At 35.2% G+C, this 25,514-nt stretch overlaps 1 protein-coding gene across 5 annotated transcripts in view; it reads left to right on the top strand.

Moving 5' to 3' along the window:
• PALLD (palladin, cytoskeletal associated protein) overlaps positions 1–25,514 on the top strand; it is a 206,956-nt gene that overhangs the window by 58,836 nt on the left and 122,606 nt on the right. For all 5 annotated transcript variants that reach the window (XM_074866506.1, XM_074866505.1, XM_074866503.1 and 2 more), the window contains exons 3-8: positions 13,831–14,009; positions 16,256–16,322; positions 16,884–16,989; positions 17,938–18,012; positions 20,122–20,263; positions 20,582–20,605. In XM_074866506.1, the coding sequence (XP_074722607.1) occupies positions 13,831–14,009; positions 16,256–16,322; positions 16,884–16,989; positions 17,938–18,012; positions 20,122–20,263; positions 20,582–20,605 (593 nt within the window). The remainder of the gene's footprint in view (positions 1–13,830; positions 14,010–16,255; positions 16,323–16,883; positions 16,990–17,937; positions 18,013–20,121; positions 20,264–20,581; positions 20,606–25,514) is intronic.

Here is a 25,514-nt window from a genome sequence, read left to right as displayed (position 1 = left end):
AGTGCAAATTAGCTGCATTATTGCTGGGACTTGATTATTTAACTACTGTTGGCTTCTGTATGTCAAGCAAATGTGAAAAATAAAGGAAAAGTTCAAAGTAAATAAAACTTAAGAAAACACTTATATAGAAATATAAGTATTTTAAATTCAAACTGGAATGATCAGAATTTCTGTTTTGCTAACTATTTCAGGGATTACTAACGAAAAACATTCACACCATAAAATTGTCAAGACCCCAAAAGAGCAGATTAGTCTCTCTTTACAAAGTTCTGATTTTATTCATGAACAAGAAGATATTAGGAAATTGTTGATTAAAAAAGCAAGCAAACAAAGAAAACCCCAAGAACCAGAGTGTAAGTGGTTACTCTTGATTTTTTTTTTTTTTTGAAAACAGAAGGCATGTGAATTTTTTTCTGAGATTTTGTTTATGTACATTGTTGAGTACTTCATACAAACACACAAAACCCACATTTTATTTTCCTGATAATCCTGACAACACTTGCATGAGGACTTTATTTTAACTTTAGGAGATGGAAATTGTGGTGATCACTGACAGAAATTATTACTTAGAGCTTTAAGCCATACGCCACCAACTTTGGCCAAACCATCTGTTCTAACTCTATGATATACAGATTTGTTATCTGTAAATAAGTGAAATAGACTCAACTGTTGCACCTGTCTGTAAATACAGGTCGTCCTGATCTTGAATGCTTCACTGATGGGAGTTTGCTCCATTGGCATCCCAGCCATTCAAGACCTGCTGCTACTGTTGACAACTGTAGTCAGTGAAGTGCCGAGGTGCTTGTTCTCTACATCTGGTGATACTCTGCAGAATGATGCCAATCTCTGCAGGCTGAGCCTCACTGAGTAAATTTGTCTGCTGTCATACTTAATGCAAGGCAGTGACAAAACTGCTGACAGCTTGCTTCCTTTGTTCTCAGCTACTAAGTTGCTGACCTGATCCACATGAATCAAGTACTTTATCTTGTGGTCAACAAAGTTGTATTTACTGACTCTGGCTTGGAAGTAACTGGGAAGTAAGAAGAAGGGAGGTGATAGTAGGAACAGTATCCATGTAAGAATGAAATGGGTTTGTATTGGATATGTAGGGTTTTATTTTGTATTTAATCTGGTCTGGTTTAGCTAATGTTGCAGATGCAAATAGAAGGGTTTATCTATTCAGCTACAATAATGCAGATAACTGTCTTCTGTAGGCATCATTTAATTGTGCCTATAAAAATCACAGTGATTGCAATGTATGTCACAGTTGATTTAATAACTTCCCAGCTTTCGTAACTCCAGCAAAATGTCTGCCAGTTCTGAAGGTAAACCTGCAAGTTCCACAGTTGCCACTTCCATGTTTTCAATATGAATTAGATGACACACCCTGGATGGAGGTTTCTTCTTACTTATTGTTGATTTGCAAGTTATTAAGGTTTCTTGATTGAACATTGTTGGTTTTTTTCTGTGAATGAGAGTGATTGGTCTAAAATACTTCTCAGCTTCTTCCCCTTTCTAAGTATTATGGTTTTGAGAATTATTACCACTTCATCTGAAATGTGTGTTGCCAGACATGAACTTGCCACTAACTCACTCACCACGGTCATATTAAATGCAATCTACCTTATGTATAGAATTTGAACTGTGTAAATGCAATTTTATCCTTATAACTTTCCATCTTTTTCTTTACTCTTAAGTCTTTAGTGTACTTCCCTCAAAGTTCAAAATGTTTTTCCACTGGAAAATTATGCCTGGCAGTTCTGTAAGAGGTTCCCCTCCCCATGTAGGCAAAATAATGACAGCATGCTTGTTCAAAATCCATTTCTGGTCAGAGTATACAGTTATTCTGCATAGCTATGAGTGGCATTTCTGTTATAGACAATATGCATTCCATCTCAGCTAGGCAAGCAATCGTGTTAATCCTCAAAGCCTCAGCAGTTCTTTGGGTCTGAAAAATGTTCAGGATTTTACATGTGATTATTAAATACTTTTTTTTTTTTAGCATGCTGTAACTGTCTTCACTGCTTTTAATTTTCTTTCTTTTCTTCTCTTCCATGATCATGTTATTTTCCTATCAACTACCAGAAGTGGTAACTTGATGTAAGCTTAGGTCTACATAAGCCAAGTGATGGTATCTGCAATTTAAGTGAACATAGTTACAGTTATTTATTGTGTGCACTGGAGGCTTAGGTGCATAACTGCCCACAGAGTTAGTGGAAGGTGGCCATATCAAATCCTGCTGCAACTATGGGCAAACAGACCCCTAAAAATGAAACTTCAGTACTTCATTACCATGCGGTGCTGTATAATAATTTACATCAGTTTCTTCATTCCAGTCTGCTAGCTTTTTAAAAGGTTGAATAATAATTTTGTGGCTAACAGTACATCTGGTAATGCAAGGTCAGAATCTGCTCTTGTTCTAGAGACCTGGTCAGCACATGGAAGGTGGTCTTAGCATGAAGGCAGTGGAAGCTGAGTTCTGACCTGGCTCTTACCTTTCTTGGGTGAGAGTGGACAGTGCTTAACCTGTTTCTCAATAATAAAACATATCTAAATATTGCATATTTAATTACAGCTTCAGTGGTCAATGCCCTATTCATTGAGCTTTTCTTTAGAGAAACATTTTATTCAGCTACCTGAGACACGAGAACATTCATTGTGCATTTGCTAGTGTTCACCGTAGATGAGTGGGAACTGTTGATCTGAACCATTAGATCCTGTCTAGACTGTTGTTACCAGATGATGCAATGCTTGTATTCAGTAAGATAGGTGCCATGTGCTGGACACTCTGGAAATGGTGAATGTTCTTACTGAAAATACACATGAGGGTATGCCTAACCTAACAGAACAGGAAAAATGGATGAGGGGAGGGAATGGTGGAATAAAATGAGGGAGGCATAGTATGCTGCTCTAGTTGGCTCTTCCAGTATGCTCTGAGGCTGAGAACAGACCATATAAAACCAGAAACATCTCTAATACTATATGTGTGTTTCTTCTGAAGAACCAAACTGTAACTGTTCTCATATGCTTCCCCCACTACTGACTCTCAGTACAGGGCTGTTGCATTTGAAGACTCCTTTTTAAAATATATGGGATATCTTTCTATAACTTCATTTAAACAAAAATATTCGAGGATGCTCAATAGAAAATAAACCAGACAGAGTTTCCTGGATTATCTTTGGAATCCATGTTGGAGAGAAAATTTGTATCTATGTATTTCTTTGTATTTTCCTTTACCCACAGGGTGAAAAATATGGACCAGCATCTGTACTTAGGAAATCTAATATTCTGATTTTTTGGGAAGAGATTATAATCTTTGCGTGAAACAAAACAGCAAATAAATCAATTTCTGCTGGCACAACTACAGACACAAGCAGAAGGGGTCTGCTTGACTTACTGACAAACAAATTAGTGGAACACTCTGAAATGCAGATAATGTCTACCACACTTTAACTTCAGCGTAAGATGTTCCAGGCCCAAGAAGGAAGTTGTACAAAACCAGTCAATTTAATTACCTGTCAGAAAAAATTAAATTATTGCTCACTGTCTGGCATTTCATGCCCTAAAACTATAGTGTGTGTTTCAGGTGCTGGGTTTTTTCTTGTGTTCAGTGCTGAATTTGGTATAGAGTGTTTCACACTTCTATGATAATCCTCTGACAGTATAAAGCTCTAAAAGTGTGAAAAATGAAGGGTTATACCTGGTAATCATTTAGACCTGAATTACATTTAAAAATTAATGAGAGCGTCTACAATATTAGGGACAGATCTGCAGAGTCAGCTATTGTCAAGCTTTTTATGACTGCAGTTTCTCATTCTTCACATTTATAAACTTCCATCTTTGTGCTTTGATACATGGAAGTATCTTCCATGTTTACTGGCATTGGAGGCAAGCTATTGCTTATATTGCAGTGGAGATCAAAATGTATAAGATATTTCCAAAGGAAAAAAAAAAATCTTCCAGCAAAATATAAAAACTAGAAAGACAAAATGAGAAAGTTGCGTGGAATGTTAAGGAATGAAACGCATGTACATTAGCTGTGCATACTTCGTCCTGTTTAATTTGAACTTGTACTTTGTTTCTTTCTTCCTCTCACTTACTGCTCATAGCACCTACTGATTTTAGTGTAAAGTCTTCTGAAATACAGGTAAATGTACCACAAAGCTACGGTATGAACATTCTTTTTCTGTATCTACTGTCCTGCTTCTTGGTTTTCGTTTTGTTTTTACTAACCCATTATGGAGAATTGCATTTGTAGATGGATCAGGAGGCCAAAGAATTTTCCTTTTTAATGCATTTTAAATAATTTTGCAAATTGCAGACCAGATTATGATCCATTAGTATTTACAGGTTTTGATTTTTTTCTTTTTTTCTTTTTTTCTTTTTTTTTTAAACTCCGAAACCCAGAGAGATTACAGATGGTTTTACTACTGTATTTATGAAACTACCATTGTACAAACCTAAGTGGTGTAATTTGGGGGCTAAGAACAAGTGGGAATTTGCAATTATTTAATCATTTTGCCATATCTCATATTTAATGATATGGAGAAAACACACACACATATATATAATGTATATAACAAATATATATAAGTAACTGTTGGGTTAGTGGAGCTTGCTGCTATTTCCAATCCAATCTCTTTTTTTTTCCCTCTGATATTTGCAGACTTTTATAATTTAATTTTGGGGTCTTATATCTGAGGAAAATAATTTTTAAGTGAAGGGAAGAGATTTTTCAATCTTGGCCTTTAACAGTTCTAGCCTCCTGAAGTTGAGGGTATTTTGTTGAGAGGCAGTATCGTCTTTGTTCTGAAGGAAATTTATTTCAATTTCAACACGTAACGAGAGCTTGAAAAAATTACATATTGTCAAGTGCAGCCATCCAAGTTGTTGAGTGATTGCTTTCATTACTGAAATACAGAACTGTAATTGTAGTGGAGCAAAGAGTTCTTTTGACTCTGCAGTTGTGCCAGAAGGTGCCTACTCTGACTTTTGAGGAGAACAGTAGTTTTCCCTTTGATTGTTCCAATTTATCCTTCCTCAGGCTGGCTAACCTGTAAGGCAGCAGAGTTATTTCTTAGGTACCTGCAAAAAAGCTCTAGCCATCTTTGCACAGACTGCACTTCATCTCAAAAGCCACTTTAGGAAAAATACCTCCGATGTATAGTTGAGTTGTAAGTGGTGGCAGTACCCATATGTGCCAGGAACTCAAGCTTTGTCAAACAGAAGATTATATAAAATATCTTCCTATAGACTTGAAGATGTCAGGTACAAAATAATGCTCCAGAAAATAGTAAAGTGTGAAGAAACTGTCCAAGAAATTATGCAGGGAAATTGTTACATTAAATGTTGTTAATCATTTGCTCTGCAATAAGATTTCTGAATTTTTCTGAAGAAAATGACTACTGTAAAGAATCCCATTAAATTAACCTGCAGCTATATAGTGAGTCCAACAGCCCTCAAAAATATCTTACAGATGAAAGTGTGGAAACCTCAGTATCTTAAATTGCATATAAATTATTCATGCTTTTTATTTACATATATGAACATGGACATTTATATTTGCCCAACTTCACTAGTTATAGAAGTTACTCAATGAAATGAGAAGGCATTGTTATTTTTAAATAACTAACGCTGTGTGGCAAATAATCAACATGCTTGTTGTAAAAGGTGGTTTGCAGTTTGCAGTACATAATTGGTCCTTAAATTGCACAGTACTTTCTCTCTTTCTTGATCTGATGATTACCCAAATCTAGAATGAACTGAATTGGCTATCCACATCTATTTGTCAGTTAAATTACTGCTTCTGAAAGGGACACATTTATAGCACGGGCTTGTGCCCAAATACAGAAAAGAAAGTTCTGTGTAAGGTTTTTGAAATTTTGTGAAATCTATGGGTTACACCTAGACCTTGTCAATGCTTTTGTCTTCAGAAAACATGCAGTTAGGATCAAGAGTAATAAGGTACTTTGTTTTTTGGTGGCAGAAAAAGATAAGGAAAAAAGATACATCTGTTGGAACAAAGGGCAAAGATAAATCAAAATAGGATATGAGGTAGGATTTAAACCTTGAACTTCAGAGACAGAAAGTGTTATTCGACATACAGTTCAGCAGTCCGTTATTTCATACATGAATGTTACATATGTAACATAAGCAATATTTTTTTAGATGAAATTACTTTATAGGCATAAGATATTTGTTCATTTTGGTTAGAGAAGAAAACATACAGATTTTTCCTTTAATATTGACTGCTTTTTGGCCAATTAAAGAAATATGATCTCCTTGCTGTTCTTATTGAATACATACAGCTGCACAGATGCCTTTGTTCTGCATGATGAAACAGGTTTACCTGAAATGTATCTCATTTGGATGCCATTGGATGCATTTGTGTAATACCATTTGCCCCTCCACCACAGTACTGTCAACAGCAAGTCACTTCCCTGGTTTCTTTGCTGTATGTCATAAATGTAACTATGAGGCTTTGAAGCCTGTTCAGCAAGAAAGTTACTAGATGCTTACCTTAACCTCCTGCACAGTCTGTTATGACAGAGATGTTTATTAATCACAAATAAATGGCTTTGGATTACATATCCAAATAAATCGTACAGCAGGTACCTCTTCTCTATATGATACACCATCTCTGGTTTCTATGAAGAAGAAATTAGCATTAGACTTCTTCATTATAAGCATGGAATGTAATTCAGTTTTGTTCTTTAAATCACACCATTTTTTCCTTTACATCCAGATATTTCATTACTGCATCAATCATGCATATCTTCTAGAATTTTGTAAGAATGCAGGATTAACAGAGACATGCAATTTATAACAATGAAATTTTACTAAATTAGAATGGTTCTCTTTATTAACTTATTCTTCTCTATAACTTTCCATAGTACATAGTCAAATTATAATAAATGTTAACAAAAAAATCCATTTATTTATTTAAATTACTGTTTATACTGCTCCCACACCAAGGCCACATCTTTAAGACTCTGTCTCAAAAAAAAAAAAAAAAAAAAAAAAAATCTAAACAGAGCTGTAAGCATTCCTTTTAAAAAAAGAAAAAAATAAGGATTTCTATTTCAGGACAAATTTGTCCTAAACCTTTAATTCAGTGGAGAATTACCAAGACATGTAATCACTATTGCAAATATCTTTACTCATTTACCTCATGTTTTGATGCGCACAATTGTTTTGACTAGGATGCTCTGTCAAAAATATCTTGTAACAAAAAGCTGAGGTAAAGTCTTAGGAAATAGGAGGTAGTTGCCTCAGTAGTAAATTTGTAGCAGGGGTAAATTTCAGTAAGTTCAGTAACTTCAGAAAACTAAATTTTGTGGCAAAAATTCTTATTGTGCCTAAGAATAATTAGCAATAACAGTTGAAATGAGTGTCATGCATTATACCACTGCCAGAGAAATGCAAAATAAGCAAAGGTAACTGTCAAGCAAATGATTTAAAATCGTTTTAATCTAAAAACTAAAAAAAAGTGTTCCCTAAAAGATTTCATGAATGGCAAGTTAGACAGTTATAAATCTTTATTTTGTTTAATGTTGTGTTCAATTTTCATACTTTCTAGCATCAATTTTGTTTCTTCTTGCGTGAATGTCTCTATCATTCAGGTAATTAAAAGCCACCATCATAAATATATTTTTAAAAGCCCCTATACTTAAAAGCTATGAAGTGAGGCCAACAATTGCAAAGATAGAGACAAGATACAGTCTTAAAAATATTTTAAGAACTTTTAAGATAATACTGTGATTTTAAGACAGAACAATCAGTTTTTAATCAAGTCTGGCAATACTGTTTTTCTTTTGTAATTAACTGTACCCAGCTATGTAAGGCTGTGGAACACTGCAGTACTCAGAGAGAATGATATGAGCTACAGGCAGGATCACTGCTGTAACTCCAAATATCTTGTCTGGAGCTGTCAAAAGCTCAAGCTAACTTTCAGTTTACGTCCTCAGCCGAAATGCTGAAGCAGAGAAGAATCCTTGCCTCACAAGTAAAGTGAACAGAAAGAGACTTGGAAAATGTACACAGGAATGTAAGGAAAGAGTTTTCCTAATGACAGGAATAAGCTAAAAAAATTATCTTTGGAGTCACTAGAGCCTGCAAACAGCGACAGAGGCCATTGCTCACCGTTCTTGGAACCTTTGTAACTCGTGGTTCAACTGATCACATCTGTTACCTTCTGCACCCCCTCTCTGCATCCTTGCACAGACCATTATGCAAAGCTTGACTTCAGAGGGAGCAGAATTAACTTGTAGGAAATGGTAGGCTGAAATGTTGACAAATGTCTTGAAAATACAGCCATTTTGGTATTCTCTTGCCATTTTTTTTACACTTTGTGAGGGAGGTTTTGGTCCCCAAGTACCTAATCATGCAATTTACTCATCTGGATGTGAAGTCCTCACTGAAATTTCGGAGAGCTTGGAAAACATTGTGCAACACCTGAAGAATCAGTTAAATTCCGGATAAGTGTATAATGTATACTGTTTATGATGTAACACACTTTTTATTATAAAATTGGCTTCTGTGGTTTTCAGTATATAGAGCCATTTTTCTAATTGCTTAACTGGAGATTCAGGCAAAGCGCCAGCATCTATATTTAGATCTTAATTGTCTTTTAAGATTACAAAATATAAATATTTAAAGTCTGTATGTTGTTATTGGTAACTCTTTTATGAATTGCCTATACAAATAATAAGATTGTATATTGCACAAAAATTGAGCAGTGTGCAAAGAACATAAGCATCTGAATAATCTGATTACTGCAGTGTACTCTAAATCTTATATGACAAAGTTGATTTCTTTTAAAAATGAAGTTAAATTCTTTAAGTAGTAATGTCTTACAGCCTGGAATTGTTGGACTGCTTAACTGCAATGGAGTAAAAACAAAATGGAAGTTACGCAGTATTGTGGTGGAAACACTGACTCTGCCAGTACAGGAATGTCAGAGTATTTAATTTTAACTTTTCTTGCTGGACATACTTAACACCACTAAGGATAAAATTACTTTTTAATTTACAACTTATCTCTCTGCACTTTTTGTAGTGGTCAGAGCTCCCTATTATAATTCTTCCCTAAGGCTAAATCTTAAATTTTCACTTCAGCTGCCATTTTAAATTAACTTTTAAGAGTCTGCAGAAAGGAAAACGTCTCTATTCCTCAGTGACTCTCAAAAAACACAAGTTCCAGCAGGATTATGCATTAGAGAGAACCTTGAACTGTTTTTCTTAAGGCCCTGGTGCTTACTCAGTCAGTGTACTGTTCAACTCTGTTTATATTTTGTTCACAGTCATTAAAATCCCAGACACACGTGTTCCTATGTATTTCCATGCATGAAGAGTTGTGAGGGCATAAAGAAAAGAAGAGTGAAAAAGAAAGACTATTATGTGAATTACTACTTGATGTCAGTGTGCATGAACCGCTGCTCACCTGGCATTTGACTGTCTTTTTTTGTTTGCCGTTCTAGTTTTGCTGTCATACAATAATGTAGCCAGTGGAAAAGCAAAGTAGGCTTTGAAGCGTGAAAAGCGAATATTTTAATCATTGTTCCCCTGCTACCAAAATACCTCTGGTTTGCTTCCTTGGAGTATTGACTTTCCAGTCTAGTGATTGTGTTTCAGTGTCTGCATTAAATACTTAATTGCTATCGTTTTAACATACAGTACATATAGTGTAGGTGAAAACTAAGCTTAGTTGGAGAAAAGGCAAGGCAAAAGAGTGGTACAGTGGAAATGCATGCAGGAAGAGAAATGGAGGAAAGAGAATGAAGAAGAAGGTAGGAAGGAACAGAGAAATTCAGTGTAATTTGACGTTTGGCAAGATACTTAATGACTAATAAAAATAATTCCAGTTACATAAAATGTATATTCCTTTTATTTGAATTTTTTTTTGCCACCTGACATCTTACAGTAGTTTATGCTCTCTTGCAAGGGGACAGTTCTCTACAAATTTGCATGAATGCTAGCATGGCCTGTAGGAGCGCGCCTAGGATGCAAGCTTGAGTTCTTATTCTGTGGACTGATATGTACGCACATATGCAAATCCTTTTGTTGGTCTCTCTGCCTGTTTTGTTTCTAGCTGCACACTTTATACAATATTGAGAACCTGCAACAAAGGGATAGGGAAATAAGTAGATAATTTTTGTACTTGGTATCCAGAACCTGTGAAATAGATGGCTTTTTAAACCAATGTTCTCTATACGGGGAATTCTCTTTTTCATAAGGCATCTGCAGTACATTTACTCCTTTGTGTTACTTTGAGTGTCTTCTAATTTTGGTTTGGTTTGGGGTATTTTGGTTCTCCAGAAGCGTTATTGCCTTCTCACAGCTAGATAGTAATCCTCTTATCCCCAAGAGGATCGGTAGGCTGGAATAGACTGGACATCAGTTAATGTTGCCCTAGTTAGCCTAAAGCTGGAATTGTCTTGTGGCTGTTTTTCTGTGTCTAGGCATGAGCCCTTCCGGTTTCTTTGGCTCAGTCTGCCTTTGATAGTGATTTGTTACTTGCTTTGGTGATCCCTCTGCAGAAAGAGAGAACGCTTCAAAGATGTGTCCTTGAATCTTTTTCAGTTCTTAGGAGCAGAAAATCCTCTTACCATGACTATTCCAAGTGTAATGGCAGTAAGGCTGATGGGGCCTGGTAGCATTTTTAAGCTCTATAATAGCCCATACTACATAAAAGATGGAAAACTAGAATTCAGTCTGTGTTTGGGGAAAAAATACTTCATTTATTTTTATTAGCTGACCCTTTTTTTAACTCACAAACTCTCTTGAACTGAACTGGCAACTAGCAAGTTATTACAGGATAAGTATTTCAGTTGAGTATTTTCTCATTCACTTAATTTTGATGTAATCTCCAAAGGAAATTCATGTTAAGTAATCCTCTTCTTTTGTCAACATATAGATAGAAAAGAAAAAAAATACAATTAGAAAAGGAAAGAGAATATAACTAAGTCTATTCCAGTGTTCTTCATTTCAAATAACTCTGCTCTTGCCCATCGTGAAGGTGAATTCTTCTTTCCACAATAAACAATGCCATTCCACACCAGGCCTGTTTCCCATTCATCAAACATCACCTTAATGATGGTTGAGGTAATTTTGTATTGAATTGCTTACTTACGTGTTTTCCTCTGTGGCAGACAACGTCTGATGTAGCAGGTCAGGACTCGTTTTCAGTGGTATGTCACTGATGTGATGCAATGAGTCTCAGTCCCAACCAGTGTTGAGGAATAGCTCCCACTACTTGAGGCTGACTGTGTGACTGCATGAATCAAGGGACAGTATAGAATTTGTCCTCCCAAAAGACCAGTTTGCTAATTAAATGTCATCTGACGAAAAAATATACATGGATTTTTTATTTCAGGTTCATATGCTTATCACAGTTTCTTAAATGTTTCATGAGCATGGAATTTTGGAGACAGTAGAAAACCGTACAATTTGCATGGGATCTATCTGAGAAAATAATTAGGCTTGAAGGAAAGGTTTTCCTTTGCAGGATGTTTCTGGAAAGGAAAGAAAAATAGAACTAATGGTTAAGTAGAGCCTCATATTACAGGCTCTTGTCTGTGATTGTCTAGAAATTGAATTAACCTCTCTCTTGTGCATATCGTTTAAAATGTAACTTAGGAAAAGCTGCACAGAGGTTAGGACTCTGAAGGTCTAATAAGCAGAAATAGTAGCAGAGGTCCTCACACTGGGAGAAGAGAGAACTTGTGACAAGAGAGGAAAGGAGGGGAAGAGGGGGAAGCGAAATGTTAATTTTGGCAGTCAGGCTGACAGAATAGATTTGTCTCCAAGCCCAATAGTTGTAAAAGTAGGCCAAAGGGGTCTACTGAGTAAACAAATGACAGTTTGTTAGTTCCTTCCAAAAATGATACTGTGTGCACTGTCTGGGCAAAACAGAAGACAGAAAAGGAACTTGTTAGTCTTTTAATTACAGAAGGCAATTACATATGGTTTTAATGCCACTATCAACATTTTTTCACCTTCAGGAACAAAAGATCTATTGTTCATAAACACAGAGGGCTTGCCCACAGTTCTGGGTGTTAATAAGGGGAATTCTCTTATGTGTAAATCTGTTAGGTTTCTTAGCTGTGCATTCTGAAATAAGCATGAAATTTCAAGTTTTTACAATCTAATATTTTCAGAAGAAGGTTTTGTAACATTTTTTATTTCTGTTAATTACATGCAATTTACTAAGAAGGAAAAAAAAGTAAAAATGAGGGAGTTAATTTCCAAAGACTCCTCGCTGATTGTTATTGTGTGGTATCTGTCATCCTGTAGTGCTGCATGCTTTTCCTAAATAGGCGTAGGAGGTTCTGTAACTCCTTGGGGTCACTTTTATTTTTGGGGGGCAGGGAAAAGTCATCTGATAGGGAAGAAAAGAAAAAGTTTAATTCCAAAGTATTACTGGAACGTAACTGCAAAAATTCTCTCATAAAGATGTACAAACTAAAGGAAAAATATTAAATTTTTTTGGTGGAAGACTTGAAGTCTTTAAAAATTATTTTTGAAAATACCATAATCTTTCAGGTTGAATTGACTCTCCATAAATTTCTTTGGTTATATTTATTTATTTATTTAAAATATCTTTACTACAGTAGGAAACTAAAAGTGGGCAGGGAAGAGAATGAAAGATCACTTTTGAAGCTTGCTGTGAAGAAGTACCCATTTTATCTTCATCCTTACCACAGCAAGATTTGAATTTTGGGGTGGCAGAGGAAGAAGAGGGAAAGGAGGACAGAGAGAGAACATGGGAAAACACAGATTAGGATTATGGGATGAGAGGAAAGGAAGTAAGAGTGGTAAACATCAGAGTGAGTTTGTAGGACTGGAGCAGGAATAACAAGCTCAGAAAGACTTGGCAAAATTTTTTTCAGGACGTAGTGAAAATTCAAGAACAGAAGGAAGGCTGTTCCCTAATGTTTTTCCTTTAGTGACTCACCAATCTACCATCCATCACAAAAATGCATAGCAGTCCCTGTAAGAAAAAGAATTATCCACTTCTCATACTTGCTGGGCTGCTAGACATACGGATAAATTGGGGAGTAGCCTATGAGAATAGGGCTATTTGATACAAGGGAATCAAAAAAGATGGGAGTTGGTACCTTCCTGGCAGCAATGCAGACTGAAAACTTGGACTAGCTCTTCAGCCAGCCTGCATTGGAAAATGCTTGACTGACCTGACATAAACAAAATAGATTGTGTTTTTACCTAGTAGTAAGTCACTCCAGATAAGTGTCTGTTTTGCCTGTACCTAAACCCAGCGCTTTTGTTGGGGTAGTGGAACATATATACATACATAAAAATCCAGGGCTAGAAAACCAGTTTATGTTCCTGATCTGAGACAAGAGTAAACTGATTTAAAGTTTAGTCATATGGAACATGTAACATGGGATTATATTAGGTTGACTGGGCATGATCGACAAAAATCAAACACCCTGTGTGGAGAATTGGTGAGTATTAGGAAGAACGGAGTAGCAAGTTAAATTGAAATGTATTAGACTGTGGTCAAAGCAAGCCCGTATATAAGATATGCAGAAAGCATTAATTATACCAAAAGAGAACAGGGAATAGTTTTAAATTGTAGATGTGTAGTTTTCTTAGCATTCAGAAATGTCTCGCTGCCTTTTAGACAAAGCTTATTCCAGCAAGTTATTTCTTTTTGAATGCCATTAAACACTTCAAAGCACCATTTGCTGATTTCAGTAGCAATTTAGATTTTTGCAGCAGAGTGTAATGTCTTCTTGTGTGCGATGAGCCTGAACCAATCTTTTATGTTCTTTTTTCCTTTGTCTTGCTAAATGTGTGTGGGCTGCAGATGGTTCTGTGAAGGAAAAGAACTCCAGAATTCCCCTGACATTCAGATCCGTTCTGGAAGTGGAGGACTTCATTCACTAATTATAGCAGAAGCCTTTGAAGACGATACTGGACGTTATACTTGTCTGGCTTCAAATTCCATTGGTTCAGATAGTACATCAGCTGAAATATTCATTGAAGGTAAGGGGTGAGATAATAAGATATTTGATCCATACAGGAAAAAATAACTAAGCTGAAGTTTACTTTTCATTCTGTATGTTAAGATTACATTTGGTTTGGTGGTATTTTTATGGTGCTCCTCTGCTTCCCTATAGTGCAACACATTTTGAACATCACATCATATTAACTCACATATTTCAAGGTACACCCCAAGAATTGGTGGGTAGATTGCTATTTATTTAGGTACAAGTAAGATAAAGAATGGAAAAGGAGGAACAAGTAGAATTTTTGGCATATGTTTATCATTTATGTAGTACCCTCCGTAAATCAAAGATATGACTGATGATACCAATAATGATTTTCATGATAGCAGTAATCCCTGCCTCAGTTCTGAACTTCCTTGCAGTGCAAATAAATGTGGCTGCCCCAAATGAGTCTTCTTCAGTCATGTGTAAAGGTATTATAACTCTTCATATTTAGTACACTGACTTTAATTTAAGTTAAAAGTCAGTCATATTGGTTTTGTCCAGAATTAACTGCTAATAATTGTCAAAATATTTCTTGTCTTCAAAATCAGTCATAATTCTCTGAGGAAAGTTAATAACTTGACCATGAGTTAAATTATTAAATTTTTTTTTTAGTTTATATTAATTGAATACTGATTTTTATTTTAATTCATGTATCTTTCAAACATTTTGGTAATATGCATTCTTTTACCAGTTTTGTAACTCATTAAAAATAATTTAAATGGTTAATTGAAAGCATAAAATATATTAATATAACAAATACTCATAACAAATCTGAATAATAGCATACCAAAATGATTAAATAGCTTTTGATTAACAAAGCAATAAACTTTTCACTATAAATTAGCTAAATGATGACAGATGTGCATTTATAGTTTCTTTCATTATGTTTTTTATTCTCAGAACCTTGTTATCCCACATTGGGATATAATAGCAAAATCCCCAAGACTTTTCTGAATGTTACGAATTCTAGTAAGATTTTTCTTTACAGAACTAAACATGATTTCAGAAATACTCAGTTATAGTAGAAATACATAATACTGTGTGAAGTTATAACACTATAAATAAACAGCTAGGTAGAGAGATACAGTGAATAAAACAATTTTTTTTTTGACATCTGGCAAAGTCTTACTATGCAGAAGTGCTATCTTGAAGTTTTACAACATACAACTTTGAGAGAATTGTACAAGTCATTAGTCTCCTACCCGTAATCTTTAAGGAAACCAGATTATCAAACAAGAATTGCTTTGTACATTAATAGTCTTGATGACACTGATGCCTCATACTTTCTTCTGTGCAGCAGGCCCAGCCACACAAGACCTGATTATCCTTTGCTCAAGAAAAATACTTTCATGTAGATCCACTTCACTCAGTTGACATTGCTTCTCTCTTCTTACCTTTCTGTGCCACTTGTTGCTTTGATTTTTGTAGTCTAAACTTTGTAAATAAATAGGGTACTCAGGTGCCTCAGTCCAAGCCTTTTTCATGGGAATGTTTACACTATGCATATTGATTATGAATTGCTTATGATTTGTATTACGAATACACCTATGCATATGTATGCATAGATCCTTTGATCCTTTGCAGTATGTACTGCAAAAATGTCTGGAATAAATGGTGTGTGAAGTACCTGTTCTTAGGAAAAATTAAGACAAAGGGAATAAATGTTTTTGTATTTTTTTCAAGTGAGTTCGGGGCACTGCCAAACACATACATTATATCAAGACTTCCACTGGCAAGAAATACCCGTACATCAATGTTATGTGTAGGTTAATATAAATAGTCTGAACTGTGGAGATCGTGGATAGCAAGTTTAGTCTGAAAATGTCTTGCTATACTGAGTTGCTCTTACTTAAGGTTGAAGATTTGTTATCTGTTTATAAGCCATGTGTTTTCTTAAGCTTTAAGTTTTAACATTCAAGTAAAAATCCAGTAGAGTAGTAGTAGTAGTAGTTAGCATCTTTTTTTCTTTTTTGGCCATGTTTGCTTCGATTTGAAGGAAGACAGCTAAGAGCCTAGGGAAAACAGTTTGCAATTAAATTGATATGGTTATGATTTCTGTAACTGTCTAAAGTACATAGTTACAATCTTTTATCAGATAAGAAAAACTGCAGTAGTTTATTACAGAGTTCTCAGCTCTTGAAGTGAAATGCAAAAGTAGCACAGTTTTTTCTTTGGAATGTAAACATTAAATAAATCAGTGAAAGGATATGAGATTATTGAAAATACTTTCTTTTCCAGGTGCCAGTTCCACAGATTCAGAGAGTGAAAGTTTAATTTTCAAATCAAAATCTGGAGCTATGCCACAGTAAGTGTGCAAAGTAGATCCAATGCTGTGCAAATATTCTTAATAAGGGGCACTGGAAAATCTTTGGTAGTTTTAGATTTGGATAAGCATCTGGGGTACAGTTGTGTATGTCTTGTCTTTTCTTCTTCTCTCATGTGATGTAAATGTATAGTATTATAATTGTAGATTGTATTAATGTGCCTGTTCTGTCGAAGAAGTCTGACCCTGCCCTGAAAACTCTTTTGTTGATACCAACTTTTCATATTCAGGAGTAACTTTGAGTTAACCAAGTCTTCATTTGTAATCACTCAGCCCTGTACCTCCAAAAAAACCATGCAGAGGCCTACAATTAAAGAAACAAAATACATTTTAGTTTGTATCTTAAATCAATACTTTTTAAGGGGTGTGAATGTGTAAAATAGCCAACAATTGTGTTCTACTCAAGCTTTCTCCAATGTTGATCTTTTCAGCTGGTAATGACATATTTAAAGATGTAGAAAATGCAAGGTGGCTTATCAGTTACAAACTAACATATTCTGATTTCAGATCTTATAAAGTGCTTGCTGTTTTATTTTTTTTCAGGGCCCAAAAGAAAACCACCTCTGTTTCCTTGACAATAGGATCTTCTACACCAAAGTCTGGAGTCACCACAGCTGTGATTCAACCTATCTCTGTTCCCAGTCAGCAGGTATATTTAGACACCAATTTTTAAATTAGTAGATGTATTTTAAATTTTATTTCAAAATTTGTAAGTCCTGAAAAACTCTGTCATTTTGAAGAATTATATTATTGAACTATAAACTAAAACATTATTATGTTACAAATTATGATTTTAAAAACTTAAGTATATGTCTAGTGAATGGGGCATAAAAGTAAATATACATATGGATTCTTACACAGTGTGTATCAACAAAGCATGTGAGCAGCTGACAGATATGGTGATGATGAAAATTACAGAGTGTATCACATAATAGAACTTGGTCCAATTCCAAAAGAATGTAGTACGAGTGAATACCTACCATACTTTTTAGTGAAATTTTTAAATTTTGTTATTAAATTAAATATTGCTGTAATTTCTCTGGGCCTTCTAGAGCAAATTAAATTTTACTAGAACTTAAATGTAGAAAATCAATGTTCATTAGTTTATGCTAAGTTTTAATGCCACTGTGGATGACTTAGAGTTTTCATATAAATCATAAAATACAAATAAACCAAAAATCTCTGTTAGACTGTACATGGTAAATTCTTCTTCCTTCTTTTGGCTAACCTTGATAAGCTTTTAGGTACCTGGATTTATTTATTACTGCATCAGTCAAGGGATGTAATAACAGGAGATGCAAAAATGCTTCAGGCTTACTTGAATGATATTAACAGGAGTCAAACTCTTGAAATACTTCAAGGCAAAGGCAGTTGGATACAAAATTCTCACGGGAAGTACAGAAGCCTCTAAAGCTTGCATTTTGATTTCAGAAATATAACAGATGTGAAATGATGTCACTCAAGAAGCGTGCTAGAACAAGAACACCATAATAAGACTGTGCATTTGAGAGTTGACATTATTGCATAGATATATGCAGGCCATATTATTGAAACCAATATTCTTTCCATTTTATAGCACTGTTGCATTGCTTTGCAGGTTCAAAGCCCTACTTCATACCTGCACCGTGTAGATGGACCTAAGCCTATCTATTCTGCACCCATTTTTACAAAGGTACATTTTATCTGTCATGATTTTTTTATTATACTCGTGTAGTCCAGAAGGAAGTATCAAAATTATATATCTTAATGCAGGCATGTTTGATCATGTTATAACTTTTACAGTTTTCATTATGCTTTTCAGTATTAATGACTTCCTAAGAAAGTATTTTTCCACTGCAACAATGAAGTTCTTATGCCTTCTACCCTAAATCACTAGTGGAATTATACATGAATATTCTGCATGTGTTTGTCTTATGCCCATGACTGTCCTCCACTGACAAATCTTTGTAAGATAAAACAAGGTAGGCAGCAATTAAACATCATAGTAATGATAAAGCCTCATTCACAATAATTTATCTACTGACAAGAACAAATAATGGAGGCTTTTTTACTTTGTTTTAGAAAAAATCTATCAGGTTTGTTAGTTTAAAAAGCAGTTCAGCTATTCTTCATTGGGATGTCTTGTAAAATGTAAGTTCTTGCTAGAAGGGAAACTTTTATTCAGTAATTCTTAAGTAATTATTTAAGTCAATATTTATCTTCACATTCATCCCAAATGAAACTTTAGAACTGGGAATTAGGTAACAACAAAAAGGACAGCATATTTCCCTAATCTCTAAAATACAACTTTAATTGAAAATATTATTTTCATTTTGCCTTCAAACCATCATTTCCATAACAGTAACTATTATTTAATCACCATTTGTTGAAGTCAAAATTAAGAAAAGAAGGTAGTTCTGGTTATTACTTCAGAAAAACAGTTGACTAAAAGCTAATATGGAACAGCAAGTAGTTTTGCCTAGAGATAAGTAAGGGTAAGCCCTGTTCTCCACAACTGTCTGGCCTGGTTCCATCATATCCCTTTCTCATGTCAGGAAAGGTCTGATTCTGCACCTCAGAATTCTGCACTGATACTGCAGGTATCACAGGAGAGTGAATAGTGGAGGTGCAGCAGTTAAGAGAATGTGGTTAGTGCAAGGTAGGGAGGCAGGCAACTTCTCAGTAAGAGTGAGAAATAGGACAAATCCAACCCTCATTCAGAAACTACCAAAGTAATCAAAAGTCCCTTGTTCCTTCCCAGTCCTCATTATCTCTTGTCCCTGAAATCCAATATTAACTGGTTTAAGCCGGTTGGGACATACCAAATCAAAATAACTTTAATTCTAGAAGAAATTAACTGGATAGGAACAACAAAAAAATATACTTATCCAGCTTTTTGACAGAAATTTCTTTCTATACAAACTTCAGGGAACAACCCAGAGATTTTTAGGTTTCCATGTAACAAAATTCTTACATATTTGATTAGGTAGAAATCTATGAATAATAACTAGGGATAACTCTTATTTTAGACCTAACTTCAGTATTTTGCTGCATCAAGGCCTAAAACTTTATTAATAATCTGGAAAGGAAATGAGACAGCCAGAATGGTTAAAAAGACTCTTTGATTTATAATCTTAAGATCGATAACAAAGCCAAAAATAGTGGTTGTCTCCTGTCAATTCTGTTACTTAAAGTACTGTGCTTTTCCTCTCTCACTGTAGTTCTTCATCAAAGGTTTAGAATCCCTGAATTTTTTCAGATGTATATAGGAATTTATTACAGCTGTAATACTGTCTCAGAAGCTGTCCATATGCAAGCTAATATATCCTAATCATATTTGTGTCATCTAGTTTTGCCTGGTTGGTTATAAATGGCTCAGAGGAAAAGCAACTCCACATTCTAGAGATTGACCTGAAAGCAGCACAGCTACTCTCTCAGAACCAAGTCAATCAATGTGTAGCTAGTTGTAGAATTTTCATTTGACTTTGTGGAAGAGGGATGAAAAATGAAAGGTCAGACTGCAACTATCTCCTTGTGCTGGTCTGAGGAATTAAATACTTTTACACCTTTTCCATCTTTGGTCTTATTAAGAATGTATTTGAAAATAACCTATTCAGTCATTTTTAACTATATAGCTGATATATTAAATTTAATCGGAGTGAAAATACAGCTCTCAGAAAATGTCTATTGCAAAACTGTAATGACATGATAAAATAAAGTTGAAATTCAAAGAAAATAAAAGACTATATTTTAAAATGTAAAATGCTTCCGGTTCATTTGAATTGTGATTGTTATATTTCAGGAGCTACAAAATTCCACAGCATCTGAGGGACAAGTCGTGGTATTGGAATGCAGGGTCAGAGGACCCCCTCCCATTCACGTTAAGTGGTTTCGACAGGGTGTTGAAATTCAAGATTCTCCAGACTTCAGAATTCTCCAAAAAAGTAAGGCAATAATCTGAAATGGCTACCTTTGATATGGGGTGGGGAAAGATATTTAAATTAGTCTGTCAGGATTGAGTTTTGGATAGAGTCCTCTATTCCTCACATTTCAGTGACTGTAATAGCTAGAATTAATAATGGAACTAGTGCTACCAACAGACAATTTAAGTCTTTCTTATTTTGTAATGTGTCTGCACAGATTCTGTGCTTATCTATGGTATTTCAGTATAATATGTTCACTCAGTATACTGTTGTTTATTAATGTAATCTCTTAACACCATTTTTCTTGTTTCTTTCCCCTCCTTATGATGTGATATGCAGAGCCACGATCTGCAACTGAACCTGGTAAGGCTCATATGAAAAAATAATCTCTTGATTCACTAGCTCTTTGAGTTTGTACTGAAGCCATAAATAGAAAAGCATTTCTGCTGAGCATTGGTAATCTGAAACCCCCTTAAAGACAATGTTTCTTTATCACACCTTTCATACTTTACACTGTCCTTTACATCAATTCCTTTATTAGTTAAACAGTAAATTCTGTTTAGACCAGCAAGGTGAGAGTCACATCTTGAACTCTGAAGCAAACTTCATTCTCAGAAAATGAGAAATTTGCATGCTACTGAGGAAAAAGAACAAATCCCACAAAATTCCATTACCCAAATTGTACTCATAAGAGTTTCACAATACCCAACCACTAAATGCTAGTTTTGCCAGTCTAGCTTGGCAGATGTGAAGTGTCTTAAATGCAAGTAAAACCTGATCCTCAAAAACAAGGGCACACTGAATTTTTCTAGCCTATTCACAAGATAAAAATCCTAGATTTCAGCAAGAAAGTGTTCTTCCAACTACAGGTTTTCACTGGCTGCTTTGTTTTCTCATTATATGCTGTGGTAGTTTGTTGAATAGTAAGCGGATGCTAAAAGACTGAGAATGTTTGTTCTTTAATGTTTCTAAATCAAACAACATGTAGAAGATAAGACAGTGACATGGTCTGAGTCTTGCTTTAAGAGGGTGACTGGTTGTGCTTGAATATGCTTGAATTTGGAGAAAGTTTTAGTTGTGGAGTAGAAAAATAAAACAGAAAAGTTTTCTAACTAAGACCTGGGTATTTCCAAAGAGTGTTTCTGAACTGAAGTACCTTAGCAATGGGGGGTGTTTAAACTTTGAGGGTTGCCCTGTCAGTCTTTGACTGCAGGGAGAACAGATTTAGCAGCTGAGTGATGTTTGTAAAGTAGCAGTGTGGCTATGTGGCTATGGACTAGGAAAAGGCAGTGAAGTGTTAATCCTGGGAGAAATGTAGCTTTCTCTTAACTTTCATGGAAAGAAGAGGAGGTGAAGAGGGGAAAAGCTTCTGCTTTTCTCTGTCAATTATTCACTAATTTTCTTACTGCTTCACAAAATTGTTATATACCTATCTTACTTCATGATCATCATACATATATATATACACACACTTGTATGTGCATGTGCACACACACATGCATGCTGTATCCTGACAATTAAAATTATTAATTGTGGTATCCAGCATCATCACCTCTAGTAACAGCTGATACCCAGAATACGTATGACTGAATGATTTGATTTATGGAGGCTTGAAATGTGAGCCATGTGAAGGAAAGAAGAGTGCTGGAAAACCAAGTTAACCTCTAATGAGGAATTAAAACATGTCTGAGTGGTAACAATAGACTATTGGTAGTTTATAATCATAACCCAAACTTTAAGGTGTAAAAATTGTAAGTTACAGTACAAAACAATTTGAGGAGAGTTTCAATATCATATCAAGCCTTTAGATAAGAAAAGAAATAAAGAAGAATAGTTTTGTGTTGAAATATGTTCAATTTTGTATCTTTCTTGGAACATTCTCCTGTAATATATATTATAAAATAAGTCCACCTTAGCTGTTTTCTTGATATCTTAAACAAAATCAGAACAATGGGTTGACTTTTTTCCCTTCCCAGAGAAACTTATTTCCTGTCCAAGTAGTAACATCTTTTCTAGATTTAATCTACCAATGCTATGAGAATAGTACCTAGTATATCTAGCTCGCTGTTACTAGGAGCTGCTTTTCTACAAAAACACTTGAACTGCATTCACACTCTCCTTTAACATGATAGAAAGTATCTGAAAGGACTGAAATCTTACACAAAAGTTTCTATGAAGTCTAAATTTACTAGCATATCTTAGGGTTTTTCTTTTTAATATCTAATGAGAAACTGTTTTGTCAAAACTCATAATCGTTAATAATGTTTGCTTATTTTTGGTAATCTTTTTTTACCCCTTCACCCACTTTAGGCAACATAATGTGAGTAGGAATGCAGTGTTATCTAGTAGAAAGGAGAAGCACTTCTTTGCTTGAGACAAAAGGTTCAAATACCACTGTGCGAATATTTGAGTACAAAGGAAATCATAGATTATGCTTCTTGCTAGATTATTTTTCATGGACAAAGTAATTTTCAGTATTGTTAGTTGCAAGGTTTGTATGGCCTTTCTGACAGATGCTACTGTGGGGTAAGTAAGAATATTCATGATAGTTCACAAAGCTAATTTCCTTTCATAACCACTACCTGAAATGGAAAATAGAAGGTGGGATTGTGAGTCCAAAAAGATCATCACCTTGCCAGCCCTCTCACACACCTGCACCATCATGTTGATGGTGCTGAATGCTGTCCTTCCCATGTCTGGTTCACTTGCAGACCCTGGGAGAAGAATACCTGAAGCCTTCTAAAGAACACTAGGGAAGGGATCCTTACATGAAAGGTGCATTTCTTGAGTTTTCACAGGTACAGAGAAGTTATTTAATATCAAGATATCTTATACCACTCTCAAGGTAGGTGGCAAGGAAAGAATAGGAAGGCATCTCAAAATACTGTTTTGGTATCTGTATTTTTGCAGTTTATTAGGCATAACAGTAGTAAATGCCTGACAGCGGTCTGACTTTTTTCTCATGCTTGTAATTCTATTGTAATATATATTCATAAGGACTTTCCTGCTATCCTAAACCTATGAAAAAGTTTCAGTTTGGTATTTTGTTCTCCCTGGATTCACTGAGCAAAGTGCTATCCCTGTAAGATTTGTGCATGCATCAATTCCTACTAAACTTTATTAAATAATAGGCAGTCTCTTACTCTCCACTAAAATTAATGACAGTCCACTTACTGGCTTATTTGTATAGGAATTGACTCTCTGTATGCAAAGGGAATGTAAATAAAGTTTAGGCAAAATGTAAATATTTCCTTTTGGCATAAATGATGAGCAGTGTTTTGTGTATTAGTAACTGGTGTTAAGTAACACTGTTTTTTAGGATATCATGAAGGATCTTAAAACTTCTACAACAGGAAGCTGGGTGGGTACCAGAAATGTAGGTACAGCACTGGTTTGTGGTTTGTGAACACACAACTGCTATTCAGTGCAGATGGTAAATACATGTGCAAGACTGACAGGAAAACCAACATGCCTATGTTAGATAAGTATTCAGAACTTTGAAAGATGGACATGATTTCTAAAAATTTTTCCAAGTGTACAACTTCCATGGAATTTTACGTAAATTCTAACAAGTTGTAGTGTGACTTTAATTGCTGGTTGTGAACCAAAGCCCAACCATCAGTAAACATTTTACAGTGTTCAAAAACATTGGTTATCCTTTGCTAGGTCAGTACTAATGATTTAAAAGAAAAATGTTCCATGAACTCACACAGCTAAGAAATTAAGAAGCAAGGGGTGGGGGGTGGGGGGTGCTACTTTGTTTGGGTACATTCTATCCACTCTAATGTGTTTTGCACTCCTTTTTCTGTCTAGACAAAAATCGGTTTGCATCACAAATCTCTCCAGACTGCTTTGTGAATTAATAGCTAGTCAGATTACTTAAAGCCAACATCACAGTTTGTCAAATTCCCTGCTCTGTACTTCTTTCTTGGACATTTTGACTTTATACTGATTGAATCCTTCAAAGAACAGGCTGCCTGAGAATGAAAAATCCCATGGAGTCATTTGCCAGCTGTTGATATTTTGACCATTACTCAGCTGTCTGGAGGCAGCCACAAACTGTATTGAATTACATTAAAACAATTGTCTAATGGCATGTAAGAAGAAAACTATATGAAGTAATTTTTCTTAAATTGCCAGGGAATTGCCACATATACATGCTTTTTTTTTTCTTAAGCATGATACTGTGTATATTCACCATAAACATCTCAAAAGATAGTCATCACTTCTCTTGGATTGTGCTGTCTTGTTCCCTGTTTGGCTGCTGTGTTCTGGAGTTTCAACTCTAGTAAGTAACTCCCTTAGAAATCCCCCCCCATTTCTGCATAATGTTTGAAACTGAAAATGTATGGCAAATGTTACAGAAATCCCTACTGCCTCCCCACACCAAGAAAATCAGTTTTCTGATAGCTGATGAAATTTAAAACACAGAAACTTCAGTAGGTCAGCATGCATGTGGATCCTTGCATTTTTTAGTGAATACAAAAGAATTATGTCTAAGAGTCTGGCTCCCTCTTTCACTGTTGAGCAGCAGAGAAGGGCTTGAAGAGAGCAATCTCTAATGAGCTATAGCTCAAGATGCCAAACAAAGAGAAAAACTGAAAATAAGCTAAAATTATCTTTCATTAAAAGTGGTCTGATCGACCTATGCACTATTGCTTGTCAATTACATTTTCAGTTGTACTCTGCACTCTCAAGGTACCTACAGAATTCTGGTCCTGTCAGTGACCCCATCTTCAGTATGACTGCTGTGACTGTCCTTGCTTGTTGATGCTTCCAAATCCAAAGTAAACCTCTGATCTTTTTTGTACTCTGTGATTTTAAAAAAATTGCTTCTATTCCTCTTCAGTTGTAAATATTTAAAGTTTATTGGGGTATGTTAATCATCAAAGTTATGTTGCTGAATATGTTGATTTCAGCTTCAATGTATACAGGTGACTTCAAACTTAGGCATTGTCATCTCTCACAGGCATCTACAGCATCACAACTACCTTAGTGTAAGCTTTAGCATAAACTTTTCCTTGACCCTGATATATGGCTTAATTTCTCCTCAAACGTGAACACCGCTATAGGGACTAAAGTCCATGCTGTCATAGCAGTATTCCTATTTATTGTACCTGGCTAGATAGCAGCCATCTTGGGTATTGATTACATGTGCTGTAACCTAGGTTCTGTACCCTAAAACTGCATTGTGTTGCCCACAGTCATGTTTGCTTGTTCAGTTTTCTTCTCAGTATTTTCTAAGTGCTGTTTGAGATATCTTCAAACACAG

This window comes from Strix uralensis, chromosome 4, assembly GCF_047716275.1.
Source record: "Strix uralensis isolate ZFMK-TIS-50842 chromosome 4, bStrUra1, whole genome shotgun sequence".
NCBI classification, from domain to species: Eukaryota; Metazoa; Chordata; class Aves; order Strigiformes; family Strigidae; genus Strix; species Strix uralensis.
This window is presented reverse-complemented; position numbering and strand designations above follow the sequence as displayed.